Consider the following 25052-nt stretch of genomic DNA (forward strand, 5'->3'; position numbering starts at 1 on the left):
TTTGTATATTTGTCATGTTAATGTCCTAATTAATGGGGAAAAGTTATAAAGAATCATGTAAAACTGAATAAACTCTTCACAGCTGGGAATTGTAGTAGGTTCTCAGCATAAGGGTTAGTTGAGTCTTGGGTAATAGTCTTGGGCTTTGATCTTAACACTGAATTGTGGTGAGTTACTACATGATCCTAGAAAATTTGCATAATCTCTGATTCTCAATTTCCGTATCAATAAAACAGGAAAATAAGAGAACATCTTCATAGGTTTATTGTGGCTATTAAATGATTTAAACCCTTGGCATAGTTCTTGGAACCTAGTAAATATTCAAAAATTAAGCTGCTTTTGTTGTTGCCAAATCCGCCACCATAGAATCAGGGGAGAAGACTTCAATTCTAAAAATTGTTTCTAGAATACAGAACCTGCATGCAGTGCTGAGAAAGGGTTTGATACTATTGATTTTCCTTTGTTAATATGTTGTTTTAATAACACTTTAAAGTTATTATATGTAAAAATTATCTTCCACAGAAGATTTTTGCATCTTGGAAAAGGCTAAAAGCATGAACTCCTGTCATTCTTTTCAGTTCTGATTTAGGGTTTCTTGAATTCAAGATTTTTCTTTGCACTTAAAATTTTTAAGAAAGGCTTTAGGAAGTATAATGACAATTTCCTTGAGAATAATAGCAATTATTTATTAGAATATGCTGTTTGGGGGACTGTGAAATTTCTTTCTATCAATTGAGGCATTGATGGACAATTGATGCATTATCCGTTAAGGACAAAGGGTTAAAGAAGGGAGACTTAAAACAATAGACATATATTCTTCATTTGGTTTGTTTTCATTGTTTGCAAGGATACAAAATGAAAGTAAAGTTAAAATTAAAACGATTATTACAATTCTAATTGGCCTTGAAAAAATGTATTTAACCAAGGTTTGCACTCTGCGTTTTCTTCTGACCCTGAAAAATTCAAACGTTACATTATCCAAAGAAATTTTCTTTGTCCATGAAGATATAAAGATGAGACAAGGTTAGAAAAAGGAAAGAGATAAACAGGAGAAATGAGCTGACATTAAAAAAAGGTGAAAAAAAGAAAAATGAAAGAACATTTTAGGAAGAGAAAAAGGGAAATGAGAGGAAAAAAAGAGAATATTTTATGAGATGGAGAGTAGAGAATAAGAACTCTGAACTATAAACATAAGCCATTTTTGTTTAAAGCAAAAGCCTCTATTCTACATGATTATTACAAAGGTTTTTCATATGTCAGATGTGTCAGTTGGTTACTCCCAGTGTTTTTGCCATCAGAAATAGAAATCCATGTAAATAAAGGAAGGTCATGCCATTGGGTAATGGATTTATCTTAGCGAGGACAGGAGCTCCTATGGGCCACTAAAGCCTGTGAAAGACTTTCAGACCGTGCCCTGTCCATGGCTGACATTCAGCTTCAAGAGTACATGCTAGTGTAGTGTCCTCAGCCTGAATGGATTCAGCCTCACTTTCTACTTTAAGGGCAAAAGATGAGGTACCCAGGAACCATTACAATCTTCCTGTCAAAACCCATTTATCTGTAGGTCCCTGGGCTTTTTGAGAAACTTGTCACTGCATCTATGGAGAGTCCTTAAAGATAGAACAGACTACCTTTTATTTTGCATTAGTTTGAAAGTACATAACTAGAGACAGAAAATTGTATCAGATGACTTCTCTTTCCTGCCAAGAAAGAAAAGGACATATTACTTTATACCATTTAAAAAATAGTGTATACCTTGTAGAACAGGTGTAAATCTAGAAAAGTGAATATGTAACAGAAAGACATATGGGATCTGTGTGAGACAAGAAAGAGAAAGGTGATGATTCTAAATGACACGGATGATAGCTCAGTTTAGGTTTTACCATTTGGTCCTACTGCTAATCTTTACATAAATGAAAATATACGTTGCATTTCTATTTTTAACTACAAATATTTTTAGCTTCAAAATGTTCTGAATAAAAATGATTGTGTTTTAAAATATTCAAAAAAAGAAAAGTCTTGATGTCTTAAAAATTCAAATATGAGAGTCAAGTGCAGAGTTATCTCAGGTTGATATCAAAGCATTATCTTCAATTTGTGCTCATTTCCAGTATCTGTTACCTGGATAAAATGTTAACTGCCTCAAGGCCTTTGAACTTTCTATTCCTTCTGTTTGGATTACGCATCCCTGAGATATCTTTTGGACTTACTGTATTGCTTCATTCAAGTCTCCACTTGATTATCTTCTTTGGCATCCTATATAAAATAATTTTCTGCCACCGATCCTGTATTTGTTCTCTACACCCTTACCCTACTTTTCTTTTAAGCAACCACCCACCATATTATATATAATTTTTTTTTTAAATTTCTTATTCTTTTTGCCCTCCTCTTCCCTGTTTGTTTTTATGCTCAACCAAAAGAGGACCTGGCACATAATTCGTACTCAGTAAAAATTTGTTCAGTGAATGGATTTTAGCAAATAACTGTGATAATTTCCTCAATTTTTGTAGAAGTCGAACACCTTGGCCAACTTCCCAAGTCCAGGACCCATGCGTTTTCAATTTCAGTCTTTAACCACATGGTGATGCTCTTGCTTCCTTTGTTTGCTTGCGCCTTTACAAGCCATCTGAAGTTTCAGACTTCTCTGAGAATCTGTAGGAAAGATATATAGGTAAAACACAAACAATAGATTTACATATTAAATGGGTAATTTTATTCTGAGAGAGAATAAATTATTTATACTTTACTGTTTAGTTATAATCTTTGACAATCTATTTACAGGATTTTATTTTCTCTGCCTTCACCCTGCAGTGAATGCTCAGTTAACAGCTTAAGCCAAGTGAGCATCCAATTGAAACCAAAAGAAGACAGCTTTCTACCTTCTTAATGATTTCTATCTCAATTGTATTGTTTACTGCTGTCAACACTTTCATTTATTTTCTGTAGTAGTAAAACACAATAAAATGTTCAGTAATTTTGCAAAAACTGACATGCTGAAATTAAATTGTTGACTGGAAAGTAGCCCCATTAGACATGATATGTGAGTTGTGCTTTTAGGTGCTCGTAGTTAAAATGATCAAATATCAAGTTAGGGGATCCAAAAATTTAAATAATCAGGACGTAAATAATATTTAATAATCTTGTTCAAATCTGTTGTATCAACCCATTCTTAGGTAAATTACAGTAAAGTACAATAATATTTTGATAAAAACATTGGACTTGGAATAAATGTAAAACTAAAATTATGCTGAAGACTGAGTTTTCATTTTCCAAATTTGGCCTTGTTACACTTGACAACTTCTTAAAATTTTCATCTCGTAAAACCCCAAGCTCTTCTCCCTCTCAGACTCTGTGATTCAAATAACCCCCTGCGGCTATTAATAGCTCTGACAATGTATAGCCTTAGGCATAAGTACTTCTGTTAGTGGGTGGTCTCCTTTGAAAAGCCCCTGAACCTGCCTCTTATTCCCCTTAGGCAAAAAGTCTTTAATTAGCTGCTTATCCCATTACCCCTGTCTGGGTTTGTTTTCTCCAAGTCCTTTAGGGACTCAGAAAGAAATACTTTTGCTTGTATTGGCTCCAAAGCAATGCCTGTCTATGTCATCTTTTCTTAGAGTGGGGAAGAAATAGATGAAGAAATATATACAGGATCTGAACTCTCATTCATTGATTCATCTATTCATCCATCCATTCATCCATGAAAAAGTTATTAAATATAATAATGAAGAGCAATTAATTAGCATTTGTATGAAGCACTATTAAGCATTATCTCATTTAACAGTAACACCAACACCAGGAGGTAGATAAGATTATTATTTCTCTTTTATAGATAGTAAAACCTCTATGGTTTAGAGACCAAAGCAGAATTAGGATTTGAACCCAGGCACTTGATTCTTAAAGCTGTTCTCTTAATCCATATGTTACATTGTGTAATACTGATTAGAAGGGAAATTTATAATATATCTTTTTTAAAATAGGAAACAAATGTTAGGTTAAATAATTTATATGGGAAGTGAAACACTGTAAAACATTATATATGTGGTAATGCATGTCTGGGAATACTTTTATAGTATATTTTGTTGAAAAAAAATAAGAGTGATTGAAGTAGAATTAAACAAATATGGCTTGTTTAGGAAAATACTAAGAGAAAGGAATGATGCAGGAATGGTAAAGAGGTAACTTGTAACCACAAGATATACACAGATATACAATCAGTCATTCAACAGTTTATTCAATAAGCATTTACTGAGTGCTTACTAAGTGTCAGGCACTATTCTGGGCACTGGCAACATAGCTTTGAATAAGAAGATAAGATCATTGCTCTTGTGGAGTTTACATTTTACTGGAGGGAGATAGAACACATCACTAAATATATTCTCATCTTTCAGATAGTGGTAAATGCTATGGGGAAAAGTAAAGCAGAGGCTGAAGGCTAGAGGAAGACATCCAGGGCATGCTGCTGTTTTACACCCAAATGAAATGAATTGAGGGGGTTATATCAAAGTTTGGGAGGCGAGCAAGTGGATAGACTGTGAGGGGGAGAGAGATTTGACATGTCCAAGCCACAGTAAGAATACCAGGTGTCTGGAACACAGTCAGTGTCGGCTAGAGCGATAGGAGAAGACTTTGGAGAGGCAGAGCAGAGGCCAAGTCATATGGAGCCTAAAAGGCTGTGGAGAGTTTGAATCTTCTCTTAGTAGTGTGGGAATTCATTGAGCTAGTGAGTGATATGATCTTAGTTTCTGAAAAATCACTGTGGCAAGTGTAAGGAGGGGTGGAGTAGAAGCAGTAAGAATGAGTAGAAGCCTATTGCAATGATGGAAAGGAAAGGTAATGGTGATTTAGACAGGAAGGTCATGATCAATGATGAGAATTGGTAAGCTTTGGGATATAGTTTTAAGATAGAGCTGATGAAGTTTACTGATAGACTGAATGTAGATGTAAATGTGAAATCCAATGTAAGACAGAGAAATTGGGGTGAGTCCTAGATTTTTGGCCTAAGACCTGGGTGAATGGTGGTGACATTTGTTGAGAAAGGGAATAGCGTGGGGGAGAATTTCAAAATAATTGTTTTGGACATGTTAATTTTGAGATACTTATGAGACATTTTATTGCAAAACTCTGGACAGAAGTCATGGCTAGAGATAAACTAGAGATAAACATTGAGTAGTCATAGTATGTAGATAACATGAAAATTGATGCCATCACTGAGGGGTGGTGGTTAGGAAGAGAAGAGACGATGGCTTAGGATCAAGTCATAAAGTGTTACAACATTTAAAAGATCAGAAAGAGGAGGATAAGCTACAAAAAAAAATTGTGAGTGTAACCAGTAGTATTGAAGAAAGGCAGGAGAGTGTGGTGTCCTGATGGCCAAGGAAAGAAAGGCTCAAGGTGGGAGATAATTACTCATAGACTGAGTAAAATACAAATTAAGAATTGAATATCACATCACAACAAGAATATTCTGGTGACTTTGACATAGTCATTTCAATAGAGTGGAGTGGACAAAAGCCTGATGGAGTGGATGGAGGAGAGAATGGAAATGAGGAAGAGGGGATAGCTTGTCATTGCAGCAGCATGGAAGGAAATCCTAGAATGCAAAGGGTAAAAGAGTTAGAATCTTGGCACCACAGCAAGCAGAGTTCCAGACAAAAAGTTGATTACCTCATCTTCTCAGACTCCAGTCTGTTGGAAGCGATGAAAATATAAAAAGAAAACAAACAAAGCAAAACAGAAACAGACTCATAGATACGGAAAACAAATTGGTGATGGCCAGAGGCCAGGGGGTTGGAGGTGGGCGAAATAAGTGAAGGAGATTAAGAGGTACAAACTTGAAGTTATAAAATAAATGTCATGGGGATGTAGTGTACAGCATAGAGAATATGGTCAATAATATTGTAATTACTTTGTATGGTGACATATGGTAACTAGACTTATCATGATGATCATTTCATAATGTATAAAAATATCAAATTACTATGATGTACACCTGAAACTAATATAATATTGTATGTCAATTATACTTCAATTAAAAAAAAATGAAAACAATGTGAGCTATACGAGGATAGAGCTGTACAAGAAAGCACATGGTGCTATGGGAAACTATGGGTCACTTAACACACAATGGAGTCAGCAAAGAGTTAAAGAGATAGCTAAAGAGTTAAAGAGATAGATTGAATGTCCACGGATGGTAGGTGTTAGCTAGGTGAGAGTAGGTCGTACCAAGTCACAGCATTAAGAGAGTATATAGTTTAGTAGGCTGGACTGGGATAGGGGATTGGGATGATGAAGTATTGGGAAATTATGGGTGCATATAAGCCTGGAGATGTTTTTAGAGACTAACACAATTAACTATATTCATCTGCAGAATTAAGGCAAAGGGGAGATTTTTGAAGGACTTTCAGCAGTGAGGTAACATGGTCAAACTTTAATTTTAAAAAGATAGTTTTAACAGTAATGTGGAGGCTACGTTACATGGAAAGTATACCAGCCATAGCGGAGGTCTGTTGATGTGATTAATGTAGCAACCTAGAAAAAAAATGAGAGTGAGGTAGACTGGTGACGTGAAGACGGAGAGGAAGAGCATTTGTAAAGTATTTTCTTTCATCTCAGGGTCAGCACTCATCAATCACTTTTTTCCCTCCTATTTTTGGGGTGAATATCTATTTTACAATTCTTTTTGCGCTCCTGGCATGCCATTCTCAAATCACGCAAAACTGTTGGTTTTCTTTATAGGAACTAAATTCTTGCTGACCGATTTAAACCTGAATTTATATATAACCCAATAACATAGATGTATAAGAAAATACAGCAAAGTGATTTTCTCTAAATTGCCCTAGGTTTTTGCATTTGGTTTTGGAAGTAGTAAAAAACTGTATTATAAACTTTTTAAAAATTATTATTACAAATGATATATCCTTATATCTCACTGTTATAGCCACACTAGGACAAATGCCCAAGGATCATAGTGCCACTGGCGCCTAAAATAACAATAGTTGCAGCAAAAAGAAATACAATTTTATTGACTTCTTACTGTGTTCCAAGCAATGTGCCAGCTTCTTTATGTACATTATCCTATCTATGTATTTTTCACAAAAGCCCTTTGGAGACAATTGCATTACCCTTTCACAGACAAGGTATCTGAGTATCAGAGTGTTTAAGGAACGGGTCCAACATCACACAGTATTTAAAATTGTTAAGTTAGGTCATGCCCAGAACCAAGCTGGTACTATTAGTGGTATGAGAATTTAAGATTAGTACCTTTTAAAATTGATAGAAGCCTTTAGTGACTTCAGAGCAGGTCTACATACATTCTTTCTTATAGTAGTTGTTTTGGCAATAACCAAACTGGCACCATATTGAGTATTTTTCTTCCACTGAAGAACATGGACTCTGGAGCCAAACTACTGTATTCAAATCCCATCTCCATCTCTTACTAGCTATGTGATCTTGGGCAAGTTATTTAATCTCTTAGTGACTCCATTTCCTCAGCTGTAAAATGAGGAGTATACTTATTCATATCTTATTGGATTGTTGGGAGGCTTTGTGGGTTAAAATATGTAAAGAACTTAGAAGTGTGCCTGGCAAATAGGCTCTATATAAATGTTATCATCATAACATAATTGTTAGCATCATTATCATTACTCCTCAAAGGATTCTATTATTCCTCAAAGGATGGGTAAAGAGAAAAGTAACAAATATAAAACAATTCTTCAAAAAATTCTATATTTAGATATGAGCAAATTTTTTTTTTTAAGAAGTTTTTTTTTTTTAACTTTTTTGCCCCCAAAGCCCCAGTAGATAGTTGTATGTTATAGCTGCACATCCTTCTAGTTGCTGTATGTGGGATGCGGCCTCAGCATGGCCGGATAAGCGGTGCGTTGGTGTGCGCCCGGGATCTGAACCCCGGGCCGCCAGCAGCGGAGCGCGCGCACTTAACCACTAAGCCACGGGGCCGGCCCCAATGTGAGCAATTTTGAATGCAAATTTGTCAATGCACTTTTTTAGTCATATAATACAAATGATATGCTATTATTGAATTAATTATAGTATGATTTTAGATATGCCATTGTAGGGTTATCCATTAATGTTGTCTAATTATTTTTAAAATAATGGTATGGGTACCATAGGTACCATAGGCACCATAAAAACAATGGTATAGGAAGACAATTTTCTTTGTTTTTATGACTTTTAAAAAATAGCATGATTTGCTTGTGTTTGCAAGTCTAGTATCTGTCTAAGATGTTATCTCTGATCTTTTCTCTTATTTTAATCCTTTGCATTAGAATTAACTCTCTCTCTTGGATTGCTTTACTTTTAGTGCCCTGTGGTGGAATTTTAACTAAGCGCAAAGGGACTATTTTGTCTCCTGGATACCCTGAGCCTTATGACAACAATCTGAATTGTGTATGGAAGATCACAGTGCCTGAGGGAGCTGGCATTCAAGTAAAGATATTTAAATTTTTCTTCTTTTCATTGTATGTTTGAAGTTAATCTTTTCAGCGATGACAGGATGCAAGTTATTTCTAAAAGTTTAGCCAGTGCTTTTGACTGACGTGGTTGAATTTAATAGAAAGACACATTAATTTTTTTACCTGCAAGTAACAGAAAGCCAATTCAAGATGGCATAAGCAATAAGAAAAATGTGTTGCTCCACATAACATGGAATATTGGGGTAACATGATTCAAGGGCTGTTTATTTCAGAGGGTCAGTTGTGTGATTCCTGACCCGGGTTTTTCCTAACGTTTTGCTCTGCCATTCTTAGTGTGTTGGCTTAGTTCTTGGGATTCCTTTTTCACGTTGAGATGGCTGCAAAAGCTTTAGGGCATAACAGCCTTATATGGCAATGGCCAATAGCCAAAATGGAATGTCTCTATCTTAGGAACCTTTACGATAATTAAGAGAACTTGTCAAGAAACCTTCCAGCAGACTTTCCCTCCTGTCCTATTAACTAAGTTTGCAGTATATCCATTCCTAAGCCATACACTGGGCAATGGCAAAAGATTTACTATGATTTGAGTCAAACAAATCAATATTAAGTACCTGGATCAAGCAAAGGGTTCATCCTCCTCTGATGTACACAGTTCTCATTTAATTGAACAAAACAAGTTCTCTATTAGTAAGGAAGAGGGATGCTATTCTGTAAACAGTCTACCATATTATTTCAATTGTGACCATTTTTAGGGGAGCAATTTGACCAGTTATTCTGTTTTACAAGGACATTTCTGGATAAACTGATAGTATTTTACTCTGAGCCAGTGTATATTCTATGGAAGGTAATTATGCTTCACAAAATGTTACGTAGTCTATGTTTCATAAAAATAACCTGATTACTTCTCCAATTGAGTCATAAGATTTTCCTTTAGAAACTTGAGATACATGTCAGTTATGGAAACAGTAGCCAAGACATCATTCACTAAAACTGAAATTAGAGGCTAGCCCCGATGGCCTAGTGGTTAAAGTTTGGTATGCTCCACTTCAGCGGCCTGGGTTCAGTTCCCGGACATGGGACCACACCACTCGTCTGTCAGTGGCCATGCTGTGGTAGCAGCTCACATAAAATAAAAAAGAGGAAGATTGGCAACAGATGTTAGCTCAGAGCAAACCTTCCTCTGCAAAAACAAAAACAAAAACTGACATTAGATAGAAGTATAATTTTCAGTAAAAAAAAAAACAAAAAACCGCTTTTTGAGTTTATCTTTATAATTTTTCAAAAAATTCACAAAATTACTCGACTGGTGCCAGGAGTAAAATAGGTCAGTCAACCAATGATAAAACATGAAACATACATTTTCAGTGTTTTAAGGATATTAAAAATCAAAAGACTGTGGATCTATAGATCTATTCTTACATTCTGGCTAGCTGGACTATCATTTTATGGCCATCTTGTAAAATTTGGAGACAACCAATTAATCATATCTTATTATCGGAGGAATTAACAAGGATTTTAGGATTGTCCAGGTTCCAGGTTGTACAGAGGTCTGAAATGAGACGATACCTTTGGAATCTTCAGAGAACAATTGCTATCTCATGTGGTTATAAGTTTATGAAGGTTATCCTAGAGCATCTATATATTGACATCAGCTTGTCCATTTCCATCTCATCTTAAAATAATAAAAACCCTGGTATTTTCCCTCTAATTCTCATCCTCTGTTTTTGACCCCCTGTAATGTAACTTTAGCATTCACTCTCTTAGCGATCACTGAGGACTCATAGTCATTAAATCCATCGTGTTGCTCATCCTGCTTATTCTGTCAGTAACATTCTGTCCTGCCCATTCTCCCCTCACTCTTAAAACGTGTTTTCCATCCTTAGTTCTATGGCACTAATATTCTCTTAGACTTTGTTCTCTTTCCTATTCTACATCTGTGGCTTCTGCCTGTACATCTAGGAACACGGTCTCCTCTGCCTCTTCAACTCATGGTGTTCGCAAGATTCTGTGGCCTTTCTTCACTTCACCTTACACCATTCTCTCTGCCGCCTTGTCAACTTCCATGGCTTCGGCTACCATTTGGTGCTGATGATGCCCAGGACCTAAATCATAATAGATGACCAGCAACCATGCTTTCTAGATAAATGACTGAACAGATGATGATTTCTAAACCTAAATATCTAATCCAGCCCTTTCACCTAAGCTGTGTGCCCTATATCCATCTAAACTTCTTGCTGACATCTCAAATCCAATCTGTTAAAAACCCACTTCGTGATTTTTTCGCAAAATTTTGGATCTTCCCCAGTATGCTCTGTCTCAGAATGAGCTCATTCGTTCAGTCGCACAAGCCAGAAATCTTGATGGTTTTTCTTTCTCGTCTACTCTGAACCACAAAATATGTCAGGTCTGTCTTTCACAAATCTCTCAAATAAGTCTATTTCTCTCCATCTACATTTTTATGACTCAGGATTAGGTGGTCATCATTCCTGTCCCAGGATCTTATTCTCCTCCAATCCTCTCTGCCTCTTAAGGCAAAGAGAGTAAACTTCTAAAAATAAAAATCTAATACTATCACTTTCCTGCTTACGATACCTCATTTTTCCCCTATATCCTTAACTCCCTGACACAGTTAATTATGTTTTTGTGCTTTGTCCTCATTTCTTGCCTCTTTTATTCACACTAGTTTAGTTCTTTATAAAAGCCTAGCTCTCTCTTGCCTCTGGGCCTTTGTACATGTTCCCTCTGCCTGCAACACTCTCCATGGTCTCCCTTTATTTGGCTTATTCTTACTCATCTTTGTCTCAACTTAAAAACAGTTCTTGTGGAAGACCTTCCATGAACTTGAGACAAGGTTAAGTCCCCGTGTTATGTGTTCTCATAGATCCCTGTAATTTCATTATGATAACACCCATCACATTTTACTGTTATTACTTAATTATCTGTAAGCTCATGAGGGCAGTAACTACGTCTGTTCCTGCAGCTAGCACAGTGCCTGGCAGTATATGCTCAGTAAATATTTTTTAAATGAATCACTGAATACCTCCACTAGCAGTGAAGTTTTGGTCTAGTCATGCATCACTTAACGACAGGGATATGTTCTGAGAAATACATCGTTAAGTGATTTTGTTGTTATGCGAACATCACAAGAGTGTATTTACACAAACCTAGATGGTATAGCCTACTACGTACCTAAACTATATGGTACTAATCTTATGCAACCATCGTTGTATTTGTGGTTCATTGCTGACTGAAGCATCATTATGCGGCGCATGACTGGATTTTAAGGAGTTAACACAGCATGATGAACTAAGAAGACATCTCAGAAGATGTATGTTGTATATCACTTGTACTAGCCAACACTATTCAAAACTGGACACTTATATCAGTGACACCATAAAATCTTTCACTGAGGAAGTATTTTGTTTAATGATTGTACTTTAGAAAACAGAATTTCAGTTTAGCAGAGCATTTATCAAAATATAGATTGTGAAGCATATTGGGCTTTTAATTTTAAATACACTAAAGAACTACAAGCACTTTTTTCTAATTAACCTCTTATATGTATGCTAATTTTAGACATATCACTAAATCATAGGAAATTCTATAACACACACATACGTATGTAATATATGACTTATATTTGAAATTTCGCTAACTTCACCTAAAAGCTCCATGGCTAGTATACCAGGTTTAAAGCAATGCTTATTTTATTTTACTCTGTTGGGCTGAATATGTGTGTGAATAAAGAATTATATGAATATCCAATAAATCATATGTGAGATGAAATGGGATAACTATTGGTAGAAAGAAGGGAAGAAGAAACATTTGGAATGCTATAAAAGTTACAAATAATATAGAATGATTGAGCATTCTTTGGAAATAACCTCGGCAAATAGATCAGTTTTTCACATTATTATTATTACATGAGAAGTTTGCAGGGAGGAATGTATTCATTTGTTTGCCTGTTTCTTTTAGCAAAGTAAGTTGCAGGGAGAATTCCAAAGGGTTATATTCAACATTAACAAAGTTATAAAGCAAAGAGTAATCTTTATGTGATGAATCATAGGGAAAAAAACTGTTGGTTACTTAATTGCATCAATTTATAAAATGATGATCATGAGTTAATATAATCTTCCAAACAAAGTAAGTGGGATTTGAATGCCTGTATGAGGGATACCTGGTTTTAATGATTGGAAATTCCTTACCTCATACAGCTATCCCCTTGCCATGATGGACAACTCCATCTAACGAAGAGTTTTTCTGAACACTGAGTCAGTAGCTACTTCTTTTTAAATCTTTTCCTTGAGTCTCATTTGGCTTTTTCTCATAATTGGTTCTCAATCTTGAGTCTCTTACATCATGTATGTGTTTATTATGCTAAACTACATTCACAGTTTGCCCAAAGTCCTAATGGCAAATTGTAATAGTTTTCTGTGGCTGCTGTAACAAATTACCATGAATTTCATAGCTTAAAATAACAGAAATTTCTTCTCTCACAGTACTGGAGGCCAGAATTCCCAAGTCAGTTTTACTGCGCCGAAACTGAGGTGCTGACAAGGCTATGCTCCCATCCTCCACTCTCTCCCCTGCCCAGGCTCTTGAAGAGAATCCTTTCTTTGCCTCTTCCAACTTCTGGTGGCTGCCAGCAATCCTTGGTGTCTGGCCATATCACTCTGATTTCCGCCTCCATGGTCACATTGCCTTCTCTTCTGTCTCTGTCAAATCTCCCTTGGCATCTTTCTTATAAGAGCATTTATGATTACATTTAGGGCCCACTTGAATAATCCAGGATAATCTCTCTATCTCAAGATTCTTAGTTTAATCACATTTGAAAGACCTTTTTCCACATAAGGCAATATTTACAGCCTCCAGAGATTAGGACCTGATATCTTTGGGAGCCATTATTCAGTGGGCTATACATATGTATCCAGAATTAAACACATTTTCTTCCTGCTACTAAGGTAATAGGTTTTCCTGCAGATGTCTACATTTTTGTTCTTACCATCCCTCTAATCTCAATAACTCAGGAAGAAAAGATAAATTTTTCTTAAATCTTGCCTCTCACTTCCTTCTCCTATTCAAGTCATGTGAAATCCAGTAACTTCCCCTATAGCAACACACGTGACATCTGAATATCTCTTTATAACACACATGACATCTGGGTATCCATTTCTGCCATTTCTGCCTCGAACCTACTTTAGTCTTTCATTGATTCTCACACGGGCTACTGAAATAGACATTAAAATTGTCTTTTCACTTTTGTTTTCTTCACCCAGTGCAGTACTGTGCTTAAAGCACAGTCCTGATTATGCTCCTTTTACCCTCCCCTCTCGAACCTTCAGTGGAATACTCCTCAATTGTGTAATTATTATGGTGGTGTTCAGTCTTTATAGTCTCTATCTCAATCTCTCTCTTAGCTAAGATACATTAAATCCTTAATGCACACTGGGCACTACTCTAAGCTGAAATTAATTTAATTTTTACAACAAATCTATGAATTAGATACCTATATTACAAGCATAGAGATATTAACATCTCTTCTAGGGTTACATGCCAGTGAGCAGAGGGAGCCAGGAAGTTCAAACCCAGGCATTCTAACTCTAATGTCTCTTGTATTTATGCACTAAGCTCTACTCTTTCTAACTTTTCTCTGCTTTTCTAACTTTGCTTGCATATTTCTTCTTATGTAAATACCCTCCACTGTGGCTAAGTTGGATTACTGATGGTTCACTAAATCCACCTCATGGCTTGCCTCCCCTGCATTTTTACTAACTCAATAATTTCTTTCTGTGGAAAACCTCTCAATACATTTAGTTTATCTCAAATGTCAACTCTTGTGTGAATCCTTACATTTTTTTTTTAGCTGAATGTGATCTTTTTCTTTCACTGAATTGAGGGGAAGGAAATTCAGATATGAGGAGAGAATTGATCATTGTCTAAGGAGGTAGTGGTTATATTACAATCATACAGCTTTAATTCCGGTCTTCCTGTCCTGGAACATTGCCATTGGGCATAATGCCTGTCACACAGGCAGGGTATCTCTTGCCATGTGGCACTCACCCCTGGAAAAGAGACACCAGCATTCACTTGAGTGGAAGACTGATGATGGACTATTTTGTGGATAAGACATTTTTAATGAATGCAATTGTGATAATTATTTAGTGAATGAGTAAAGTGCTTACATTTATAACAGAATTTACCTAAGTAAAATAAATTTATTTTAATAAAGTTATTCCTTTCCCTTCTCCAAAACTATAAAATATGTAATAAACAAAGAGAAAAATAGATAAGATCCACAATTGTGAGGGGCCTGTGGGTTCTTGCAAAGGCGCAAGCTGTGCCAAGTGAAGTGCAACAAAGTAACACATGCCTCTTTCTTTAAATAAAATTTAACAGAGGTGAGAGAATTATACTCCAGTATTTCCTTTATCAACTTTAGGGACCTTCACATTGATTTGGTTATTACGCTCCATTCATAAAAATAACCTTTAAAAGATGTACCCAGATCAGTTACAAAGTATCACTTTTGGTCATCCATATTGAGACCTATTAAAAATGTGTATAAGGGATAATAATACTCAAATTTTTTTTAAATAAAAGAAAGACAGGAAATTGAGCAAAAGTTATGCAGATAAAGGAAAAATAAAATGTACCCAGGATAAACCTAGTTTCTAAAAAATGTATATTATAAGGTCCTATATGCTTGTGGACCACAAATCTGTTTATTTGCTAACAGCTAAAGCAAATGAGAAAACTCAATCAGTGACAAGAATCTAACACTCCAAAACATAAAAGTTATCCAATTTTTTGGAACATGCATTCAGATTCCTGGCACCGTGACATTAGATTAACCCAAAGCTTTTAATAAAGAGAATGGTCTGAGATGGTGACAGACGTCCTCAATTTATAGCCATAGTGAACACTGCTAGGTGCCCCATAGGCTTTTCTTATAAAAGTCAGCTCATATAGGCCGATGTCGTAATGGCAAAGATCTGTTCTGTTAAAATCCTTCTATGAGGGGCCACAATGATATATGGTCCAGGCTTTGAGCTCTCTCTTCTAGGGGGGATAAGTGGACAACAGTATATTTATCTTGCTAGAAATATGTGTTCTTAGAGGTAATTATTATTTTACAGGTGCAAGTTGTCAGCTTTGCTACAGAACATAATTGGGATTCTTTGGACTTTTATGATGGGGGAGACAACAATGCTCCAAGACTTGGAAGTTACTCAGGTAAATAAGAGAGCTGAGCTTAATTAAAATACATTATAATTAGGAATACAAAAATCTCTCTTTTTTTTTAAAGAGCTCCTTAGAACTCTGACTTGGTTTTAATTTGCTTTTTATAAACTATATACAATGAACTAAATTACAAGGTTAGAAGTTTGAAAGGCTTTAAAGGTAATGAAATTGCTGTTTAAAACCTTACTATGTTCTTACTGTATTTGTAAAATTATTTATTGATACTTTTATGTTAATGGCAATATTTTCAGCTGAGCAGTGGTTCAGGAATAGTACGTGTCTCCCTTTCCCTTAAAAAATAAAAAAGGATGAGCAATAATAGTTAAAAATTAGACAATGCTTAGTAATTACGGTATATCCACTCAATACAATGTATGCAGCTATTAAAATTATTATAGAGATTGCAAAACAACGTGGTAAATGCTACCAGGTACTGTTGAGTGAGAATAAAGAGAACACAAAATTATTTTTATGAAATGAATAAAATTATATAAAATTAATATATACACATATAACAAGACCAGAAGGTTTTAAAAATTGTTAAGGTTTTTAAAGGTGGTTTATACAGTAATCTAACATTTCTTTCACAACATAAAAGGTGAAATGAAGTTTTACTTTAATTTTAATTATACTTTTTAACTCTAGAAATATGAACATAGCTAAACTATTCACTTACACGTTTCAGATTTACTGAAATAAGTTTGAATGGTTTTAAGTTTTTCATAGATTTTTAAATGGAGTATGATAATCAATTTTTAGCATCACCATTCAGGAAAGGAAAGAAGAAATATCTAAAGTAGGAGTGATTTGGTTTAGGCATAAAAAATATTGTAGATATGGATTTAGATAGAAACCTTTCTTGGAAAAAGATCTCATAAAATTTTGAGTATATATTTGTTTATAATAGATTAAGTGTAATACGTTCTTAATAATAAATACAACAATGAAGATGATAAAAGTGATAAATAACAGCTATTGATTACTGAGTGCCAGCTCTGTGTGAGGCTTGTCGTACACTTCCTCATTTGATCTCTCTGGCAGTCCTGGTAGATGATTGAAGCTAAGAGAGATTAAGTTGCCTGAGGTTGTACAGCTAATGTTGGAATGAGACTGGGACCCACCTGGTGTGACTCCAGAGCCAGAGCTCCGAATCACTAAGATCCTAAAGGCAGTTGAGTGAGCTTTGAGTTTCTGTTTACTTCTGTCTTCAGTGATTTAGTTAGGACACTACGGACAGAGAGCAAGTTCAGCGGAAAAAAAGCAATAGTGTGTTCTGTAATGAATTCATCTTGATTTCTTTTGTAGAAGAATCGATGGTTAAGGTCCACAGAGTTGTGTAAAGTAACTAGGTACTTACAAAAAAATGTTTACAACTCTATCAACTCATATGCTTGCGGAACTTTATCTTAAAACATAATTGAAGCAGTTATTTTTATGCCTGTCATGTGAAACTGCTTGAGTTGAGATCTTAAGGATCTTGAACTATTACTCAATGTCAAATAGTCAAGAAGTAATTGGTTCAAGCAGATATTTCGTATTTTCATATGCATTTGCTGAGAGATAAAGCTAACACTAGTTTACAATTGGGATTTTCTTGAATGCTAACTACCAGCTGTCAGAGTATAAGAAACATTAAGGTACTTGACCTGGTATAGAAGAACATATACATGTCTATGTAGCTATATATAGATATATTTAAAATATAAAAAAGAGCAATAAATGAATATATCCTCTGAAACCTTACAAAATCTTAAGTTACCAAACCATAAAAATCACATGCAAACTTTAAAATTAAGTTTATTATTAGCTCTTGCATGGAATATTGAAATCCACAGGAAATTGAAAACGTTTATTTTAGGTGACCTGTAAAATTTACTGCTTTGACTTTCCTCAGCTCTCTTTGCGCCTATCTATTTTTAGGGCGCATCTAAATTGATCTCAAAGGTGTATCTCCTTGGAGATGATCAGAATAGTAAAATGAAAGAGAAATATTTTTATTAAAAAACTCTTGAAACAACACTTGACTAATACATATTTTCGGTGATAATCTATTGGCTGAGTAACAATTAACTTAGTTTTAGTGTAGTATTTATTATGTGATCATTTACTTGCCTTTTCAATTATCATTTCAGGAACAACAATACCCCATCTTTTGAATAGTACATCTAATAATCTATATCTGAATTTTCAATCAGACATCAGCGTTTCTGCTGCAGGATTTCACCTTGAATACACAGGTAACTATAATATTATGTGATATTCAGGAAAGTTAAGAATAAGTTTATATTAATTTTTTAAATATTACTTTTCTGAATATAGAAATTAAATGGACTTTGTCAAAAGAAAACATCCAGTCTTATTTTCTTAAGATTTTGAAATTTCTTTAATTCAGTTACAAAATTATATATATAAAGTTTTAATGATTTTCATCAGAATTTAAAAGTATATTTTTTTCTTTTTTTATTGTAAAAACACTTAGCATGAGATCTACCCTCTTAGTAAACTTTTTAAGTGCACAATATAGTAGTGTTAACTACAGGCACAATGTTGTGCAGCCGATCTCTAGAACTTATTCATCTGGCATAACTGAAACTTCATACTTGTTGAACAGCAATTCCCCATTTCTCTCTACCCCACCCTGTGGAAACCAACATTCTACTCTCCATTTCGATGAGTTTGACTATTTTAGATACTTCATATAAGTGGTGTCATGTAGTATTTGTCCTTCTGTGTCTGGCTTATTTCACTTAGCATAATGTCCACCAAGTTTTTCCATGTTGTCTCATATGGCAGAATTTCCTTCCTTTTTTTAAGACTGAATAATATTCCATTGTATGTATATATATATATATCATATTTCCTTTATCCATTCATCCCTCAGTGGACATTTAGGTTATTTCCATATCTCGGCTATTGTGAATAGTGCTGCAGTGAACATGGGAGTATGGATATCTCTTTGAGATTCTGCTTTCAATTCTTTTGAAAATATACCCAGAAGTAGGATTGCTAGATAATATTTAATTTTTTGAGAAAACTTCATACTGTTTTCCATAGTGTCTACACCATTTCACATTTCCAACAGTATTGTTTAGGGTTCCAGTTTCTCCATATCCTCACCAACACTAATTTTTTTTTAGAAAAATAAGAGCATTTTATAGTTACTGCAAGGAGTACAAATCATAATCAAAACTCCAATTTTGAGTATTTATGCACCAAATAACATAGCAGCAGTATTCTTAAAGCAAATCAGCAATAAATATAAGGAGAAACAAACAAAAATGCATCATGAAATTTACCAAAATTGACACTAGTAGAACAGAAATTCTAAATAGACCAATTCTTATAGGAGCAACATAGAATATAGTTATTAAAAATCACCCCGAAAAAAAATACCAGGTCCAAATGGCTTCACACAGAAATATTATCAAACCTTTAAAGACTAGGTAATCCTAATGCTACTAAAATTATTCCATTGGCTTTATGTGGAGTGTAACATAGGTTGCCATACTTGTCTCAGTATAAAACTACAAACCAACCTGTTTTATGAATATGATGCAAAAGCTTTATTTTGCCCAGCTCATTGAGATATATATTGAGATGTTAATATTTGCTTAATGTATTTGGGTGTTCTGATGTTAGGTGCATATATATTTATGATTGTTATATCCTCTTATTGACCCCTTTATCATTATATAATGGCCTTCTTTATCTCTTGTTACAGCTTTTGAGTAAAAGTCTATTTTGTTGGATATAAGCATAGCTATCTGTGCTCTCTTTTGGTTTCCACTTGCATAGAATATCTTTTCTCATCCTTTCACTGTGAGCCTATGTGTGTTTTTGAAGCTGAAGTGAGTGAAGTTTTTGCTTTGTGGTTACCAGGAGACTTACATAAAACATCTTATAGATATACCTGTCTATTTTACACTAACAACTTCAATCACATAAAAAAACTTATGTCACAGTTTATGTCACAATTTACCTCTTTTATATTTTGTGTTTATTAACAAATTATTGTAGCTATAGTTATATTTAAAACTTTTGTGCTAGAGTTAAGTGGTTACCACACCACCAAATTGCAGTATTAGAGAATTCTGAATTTGAATGTATACTTACCTTTACCAGTGTGTTGTATATTTTATATGTTTTCATGTTACTAATTAGCGTTCTTTCATTTCAACGTGACAGCCTCCTTTTAGCATTTTTTGGTAAAGCAGGTCTAGAGATGATGAACTCCCTCAGCTTTTGTTTGAGATGTCTGGGAGTGTCTTTATCTCTCCTTCCTCTGAAATCCTCTGAAGAATTACTTTGCTGTATAAAGCATTCTTCCTTCTTGTTTGGCCATTTTATAGTTTTATTATTTCAGAACTTTGAATATAACATCCCTCTCTGCCCTATTCTGTAAGGTTTCTCCTGAGAAAGTTGCTGATAGCATTATGCAGGTTCCCTTATAAGTTACAAGCTCCCTTTCTGTTGCTGCTTTTTAAATTATCTATTTGTCTTTGATTTTTGACAATCTTATTATAATTCATGTTGGAGAAGATCTTTTTAAGTTGAGTTTGTTTGGGGACCTATGACTTTCATGAACTTGGATGTCCAAATCTCTCCCCAGATTTGGGAAGTTCTCAGCCATTATTCCTTAAATAGGCTTTGTATACCCCCTTTTTTCTCTCTTCTCCTTCTGGGACTCCAATAATTCACATTATTTCTTTTGATTATATCCCATAGGTCATGTATGCTTTCTTCACTCTTTTTATTCTTTTGTGTGTGTGTATGTGTGAGGAGATCAGCCCTGTGCTAACATCTGCCAGTCCTCCTCTTTTTTGCTGAGAAAGACTGGCCCTGGGCTAACATCCATGCCCATCTTCCTCCATTTTATACGTGACACCGCCACAGCATGGCTTGCCTAGCAGTGCGTGCCTGGGATCCGAACTGGCGAACCCCGGGCCGCCGCAGTGGAGCGCGTGCACCCAACTGCTTGCACCACCGGGCCGGCCCCTTTTTATTCTTTTTCTTATTTTCTCCTCTGATTGGATAATTTCAAAGTCCTGTATTCTAATTCACAGATTCTTTCTTCTGCTTGACGCATTCTATTGTTGAGCTCTCTATTGCATTTTTCGTTTTAAGCACTGTATTCTTCAGCTCAAGAATTTCTGATTGATTCTTTTTTATGATTTCTATTTCTTTGTTAAACTCTCATTTTGATCGTATATTGTTTTCCTTATTTTATTGAATTATTTTTCTGTGTTTTCATGTAGCTCATTGGGCTTCCTTAAAACGGCTATTTTGAGTTCTTTACTGGATAAATTGCAAATCTCCATATCTTTGGAGTTAGTTACTAGAAAATTGTGTTCTTTTGATACCATCGTTTCCTGGATTTTTCATGTTCCGTGAAGTGTTTTGTTGCTGTCTTTGCATTTAAAATAATAATCACCTTCTCTAGTCTTTACTGATTGACTTCAGGAAAGAAATACCTTCCTTCAGTCCTCCTAGGGATTCTGAGGTTTTCTCAGACCTTCTATGGATATGAATGCTCTGCACTTCTTGCTTTCCTTTGTGACAGAATTCTTAAGCTTATATGCCTTCTCTCACTCCTGCAGAGCCAGGCTGTGTGCTGAAAACCTCCATTTTGCTTTCCCAAGGGCAGTGCTAAATGCTCAAGTTTGTGGTCTCTTCCAGATCCACAGGTTTGGGCCACCTTTCTGCACATGTTCACTAGCTGTCTGCAAAAGCTCACTCTTGTTGTCTTCAAGAACACACACAGGGAGTCAGCCATGGGGTGGTGGGGTGTGTGGCTGAGGTGCCAGAGCATGATGGGTGCCTGTGGGCCAGCTGGAGGGATCCACAGGTGAGGCATACTCATTGGCTCATAGATGGGCCTCCTGATGGATTCCCTGACTCAGCTAGTAGGGTTCACATCCTCTTGATATGATCCTCTATGAGTCCTGGTTTCTTTTTTCCCAGCTACTCACCCCCACTTGTTGTACATGTCATGTTGTACATGTCATGACTCAGTATTCTGGATGGAGTGAGAAAAAAAGTTACCTATTTCTGCTTTGGCAGCATCCTGCACAGCTGGGGAAGTCAAGCACTCACTCATACACTCCCACTTTCCGCTATAGGAGAAATTATGGGTCAGTAATAGATCTCTTGGCACTGAGCTCTGCTCCTTTGGGGAAAGGGTGATGCACATAAATTCAAACTGTTCCATTTATCCTGTGCAATGTGTCCAATCTCAATGTTTTTGGCTCCAGTGGTGTCCTGGAACTTCTCTGCTAGACTCCTAGACTTCTACAAAGAGTATCTCATCATGGGTGATTATATAATTCAGGGTGCTCTAGGCTCCCAGACCACAGCTGGGAGGGTTGGGAGCTGGTTTAAGGGGCACTTCAGGGTCCACAGCTAGGACCAAGGTCTGTATGCCTATTACCCAACACACAGATGGGTAAGACCCCTCTTGGGTCTCTTAGTGTACTGGTAACAGAACCATATGGGGCTGTTACCAAGTGCTCAGGGCTATGGAATTGTTTCTGAGTCAGCCACCTTGGTGTGGGCCTGTCTTCTCAATATGGCTCTCTTCGTTCTTGGACTACACTGAGTTTTCAAAATCTCCTACCTGGATCCTATATCTCCCACAAAGGCACTTTTGTCCATGGATGGCTGCCTAGTTGTTGTTGCTGAGGGGAAGATATGAATGAGGCACATCTTATTTGGCCATCTTGCTGACATCATTCCTCTATCTTTTTTTTTTTTTGGTACTAGCCATCTTAATAGGAGTGAGGTGATATCTCCTTGTGGTTTTGATTTGCATTTCCCTGATGATTAGAAATGTTGAACGTCTTTTCATATCTCTGTTGGCCATTTGTATGTCATCTATGGAGAAATGTCTATTAAAGTCCTTGGCCCATTTTTTAATCAGGTTATTTATTTTTGTTATTAACTTTTGGGAGTTCCTTGTATATTTTGGGTATTAACTCTGTATTAGATATATGATTTGCAAATATTTTTCCCAGTCTTTATGTTGCCTTTTCACTCTGTTGATTGTTTCCTTTGCTCTGCGGAAGGTTTCTAGTTGGATGTTGCCCCACTTGTCTATTTTTGCTTTTGTTGCCATATCCAGGAAATCATTGCAAAGACCAATGTCATGACACTTTTCCAGTATGTATTTTTCTAGGAATTTTACATTTTCAGGTCTTATGTTTAAGTCTTTAATCAATTTTGAGTTAATTTTTATATATGATATAAAGGTCTAATTTCATTCTTTTGCTTGTGGATATCCAGTTTTCCCAGCATCATTTCTTGAAGAGATTATCCACTCCCCGTTGTATATTTTGGCACCCTGTCAAAGATAAGTTGACCATTTATGTGTGAGTTTATTTCTGGACTCTATTCTGTTCCTTTCCTCTATATGTCTATCTTTATGCCAGTACCATACTGTTTTAATTATTGTAGCTTTGTAATATATTTTGATATCAGGAAGTGTGATGTCTCCAGCTTTGTTCTTCTTTCTCAAGATTGATTTGGTTATTTTGGGTCTTTTGAAGTTTCATATGAATTTTAGGATTGTTTATATAATTTGGTAAAAAATATAATTGAGATTTAGATAGTGATTGCGTTGAATCTATAGATCACTTTAGGTAGTATGGACATTTTAACAATATTAAGTCTTCTAATCCGTGAACATGGAATGTCTTTCCATTTATATATCTTTTTAAATTTCTTTCATCAATGTTTTATAATTTTCAGTGTATAAGTCTTTCACCTCCTTGATTAAGTTTGTTACTATTTTATTCTTTTTGTTGCTATTGTAAATGGGTATGTTTTTTAAATTTCCTTTTCAGATACTTTTGTGTTACTGTACAGAATTACAACTGATTTCTGATTGTTGATTTTGTATCCATCAACTTTATAGAATTCATTTATTAGTTCTAATAGTGTTCCTGTGGAGTTAGTGTTTTCTACATACGAAATCATGTCATCTTCAAACAGAGATACCTTTAATTCTTCCTTTCTGATTTGAATGCCTTTTATTTCTTTTTCTTGTTTAATTTCTCTGACTAGGATTCCAATACAGTTGTCCTCTCTTATCTGCAGTTTCTCTTTCTATGCTTTCAGTTACCCCTGGTCAACCACAGTCTGAAAATATTAAATGAAAAATTTCAGAAATAAACAATCCATAAGTTTTAAATTGCATGCTGTTCTGAGTAGCATGATGAAATACCATGCCATCTTGCTCCATCTCGCCCAGGATATGAGTCATCCCTTTGTCCACTGTATCCACACTGTATACACTACCTGTCTATTAGTCACTTAGTAGCTGTCTCAGTTGTCAGATTGACTGTCATGGTATTGAGTGCTTGTGTTCAAGTAACACTTACTTTACTTTATAATGGCCCCAAAGTGCAAGAGTAGAAATGCTGGCAATTCAGATATGCCAAAGGGAAGCTGTCAAGTGCTTCCTTCAGTGAAAAGTTCTCAACTTAATAAGGAAAGAAAAAAAATCATATGCAGAGGTTGCTAAGATCTATAGTAACTTTTATTACTGTATATTGGTATAATTGTGCTATTTTATTGTTAGTTATTGTTGTTAATCTCTTATTGTGCCTAATTTGTAAATTAAACTTTATCATAGAAATGTATAGGAAAAAATGTAGTATATATAGGGTTTGGTACTGTGAGTGGTTTCAGGCATCTATTGGGGGTCTTGGAACTTATCCCCCACAGATAAAAGGAGATTATTGTGCTATGTTGAATAGAAGTGGCGAGAGTCAGCATTTTTGCTTTACTCCTGATCTTCGATGATAAGCTTTCCGTTTTTTACTGTTGAATATGATGACAGCTGTGGGCTTTTCATATATGGCCTGTATTATTTTGAGGAACATTTCTTCTATGTCTAATTTGTTGAGTTTTTTTAATAAAATGATGTTGTATTTTGACAAATGCTTTTTCTGTATCTATTGAGATGATTGTATGATTTTTATCCTTCATTCTGCTAATGTGGCATATCATGTTTATTGATTTGTGTATGTTGAACCATCCTTGCATTCCAGGAATAAATTTCACTTGGTCATTGTGTATAATCCTTTTAATGTGCTGTTTAATATGGTTTGCTAGTATTTTGCTGTGGATTTTTGCACCTGTGTTTATCAGGCATACTGTACGATAGAATTTTTTTCTTGTAGTGTCTTTGGTTATGGTATTAGGGTAATGCTGACTTCATAAAATGAATTTGGAACTGTTCCCTCTTCTTCGATATTTTGGAAGAGTTTGAGAAGGATCTATGTTAATTCTTTAAATGTTTGGTAGAATTCACACATGAAGTCATCTGGTCCTGGGCTTTTCTTTGCTGGGAGTTTTTCAGTTACTGATTCAATCTCCTTA

General features: G+C 35.3%; 1 protein-coding gene across 4 annotated transcripts in view; it reads left to right on the plus strand.

Annotated features, from left to right (window-relative positions):
• Nucleotides 1–25052, plus strand: part of CSMD3 (CUB and Sushi multiple domains 3) — a 1195693-nt gene that overhangs the window by 1004349 nt on the left and 166292 nt on the right. For all 4 annotated transcript variants that reach the window (XM_004431279.3, XM_087447535.1, XM_004431280.3 and 1 more), the window contains 3 exons: nt 8321–8445; nt 15569–15665; nt 17807–17911. In XM_004431279.3, coding sequence (XP_004431336.2) covers nt 8321–8445; nt 15569–15665; nt 17807–17911 — 327 coding nt within the window. The remainder of the gene's footprint in view (nt 1–8320; nt 8446–15568; nt 15666–17806; nt 17912–25052) is intronic.

The sequence above is a fragment of the Ceratotherium simum genome, chromosome 23 (assembly GCF_057802395.1).
Source record: "Ceratotherium simum simum isolate JZ-2026a chromosome 23, ASM5780239v1, whole genome shotgun sequence".
In the NCBI taxonomy this organism is placed as follows: domain Eukaryota; kingdom Metazoa; phylum Chordata; class Mammalia; order Perissodactyla; family Rhinocerotidae; genus Ceratotherium; species Ceratotherium simum.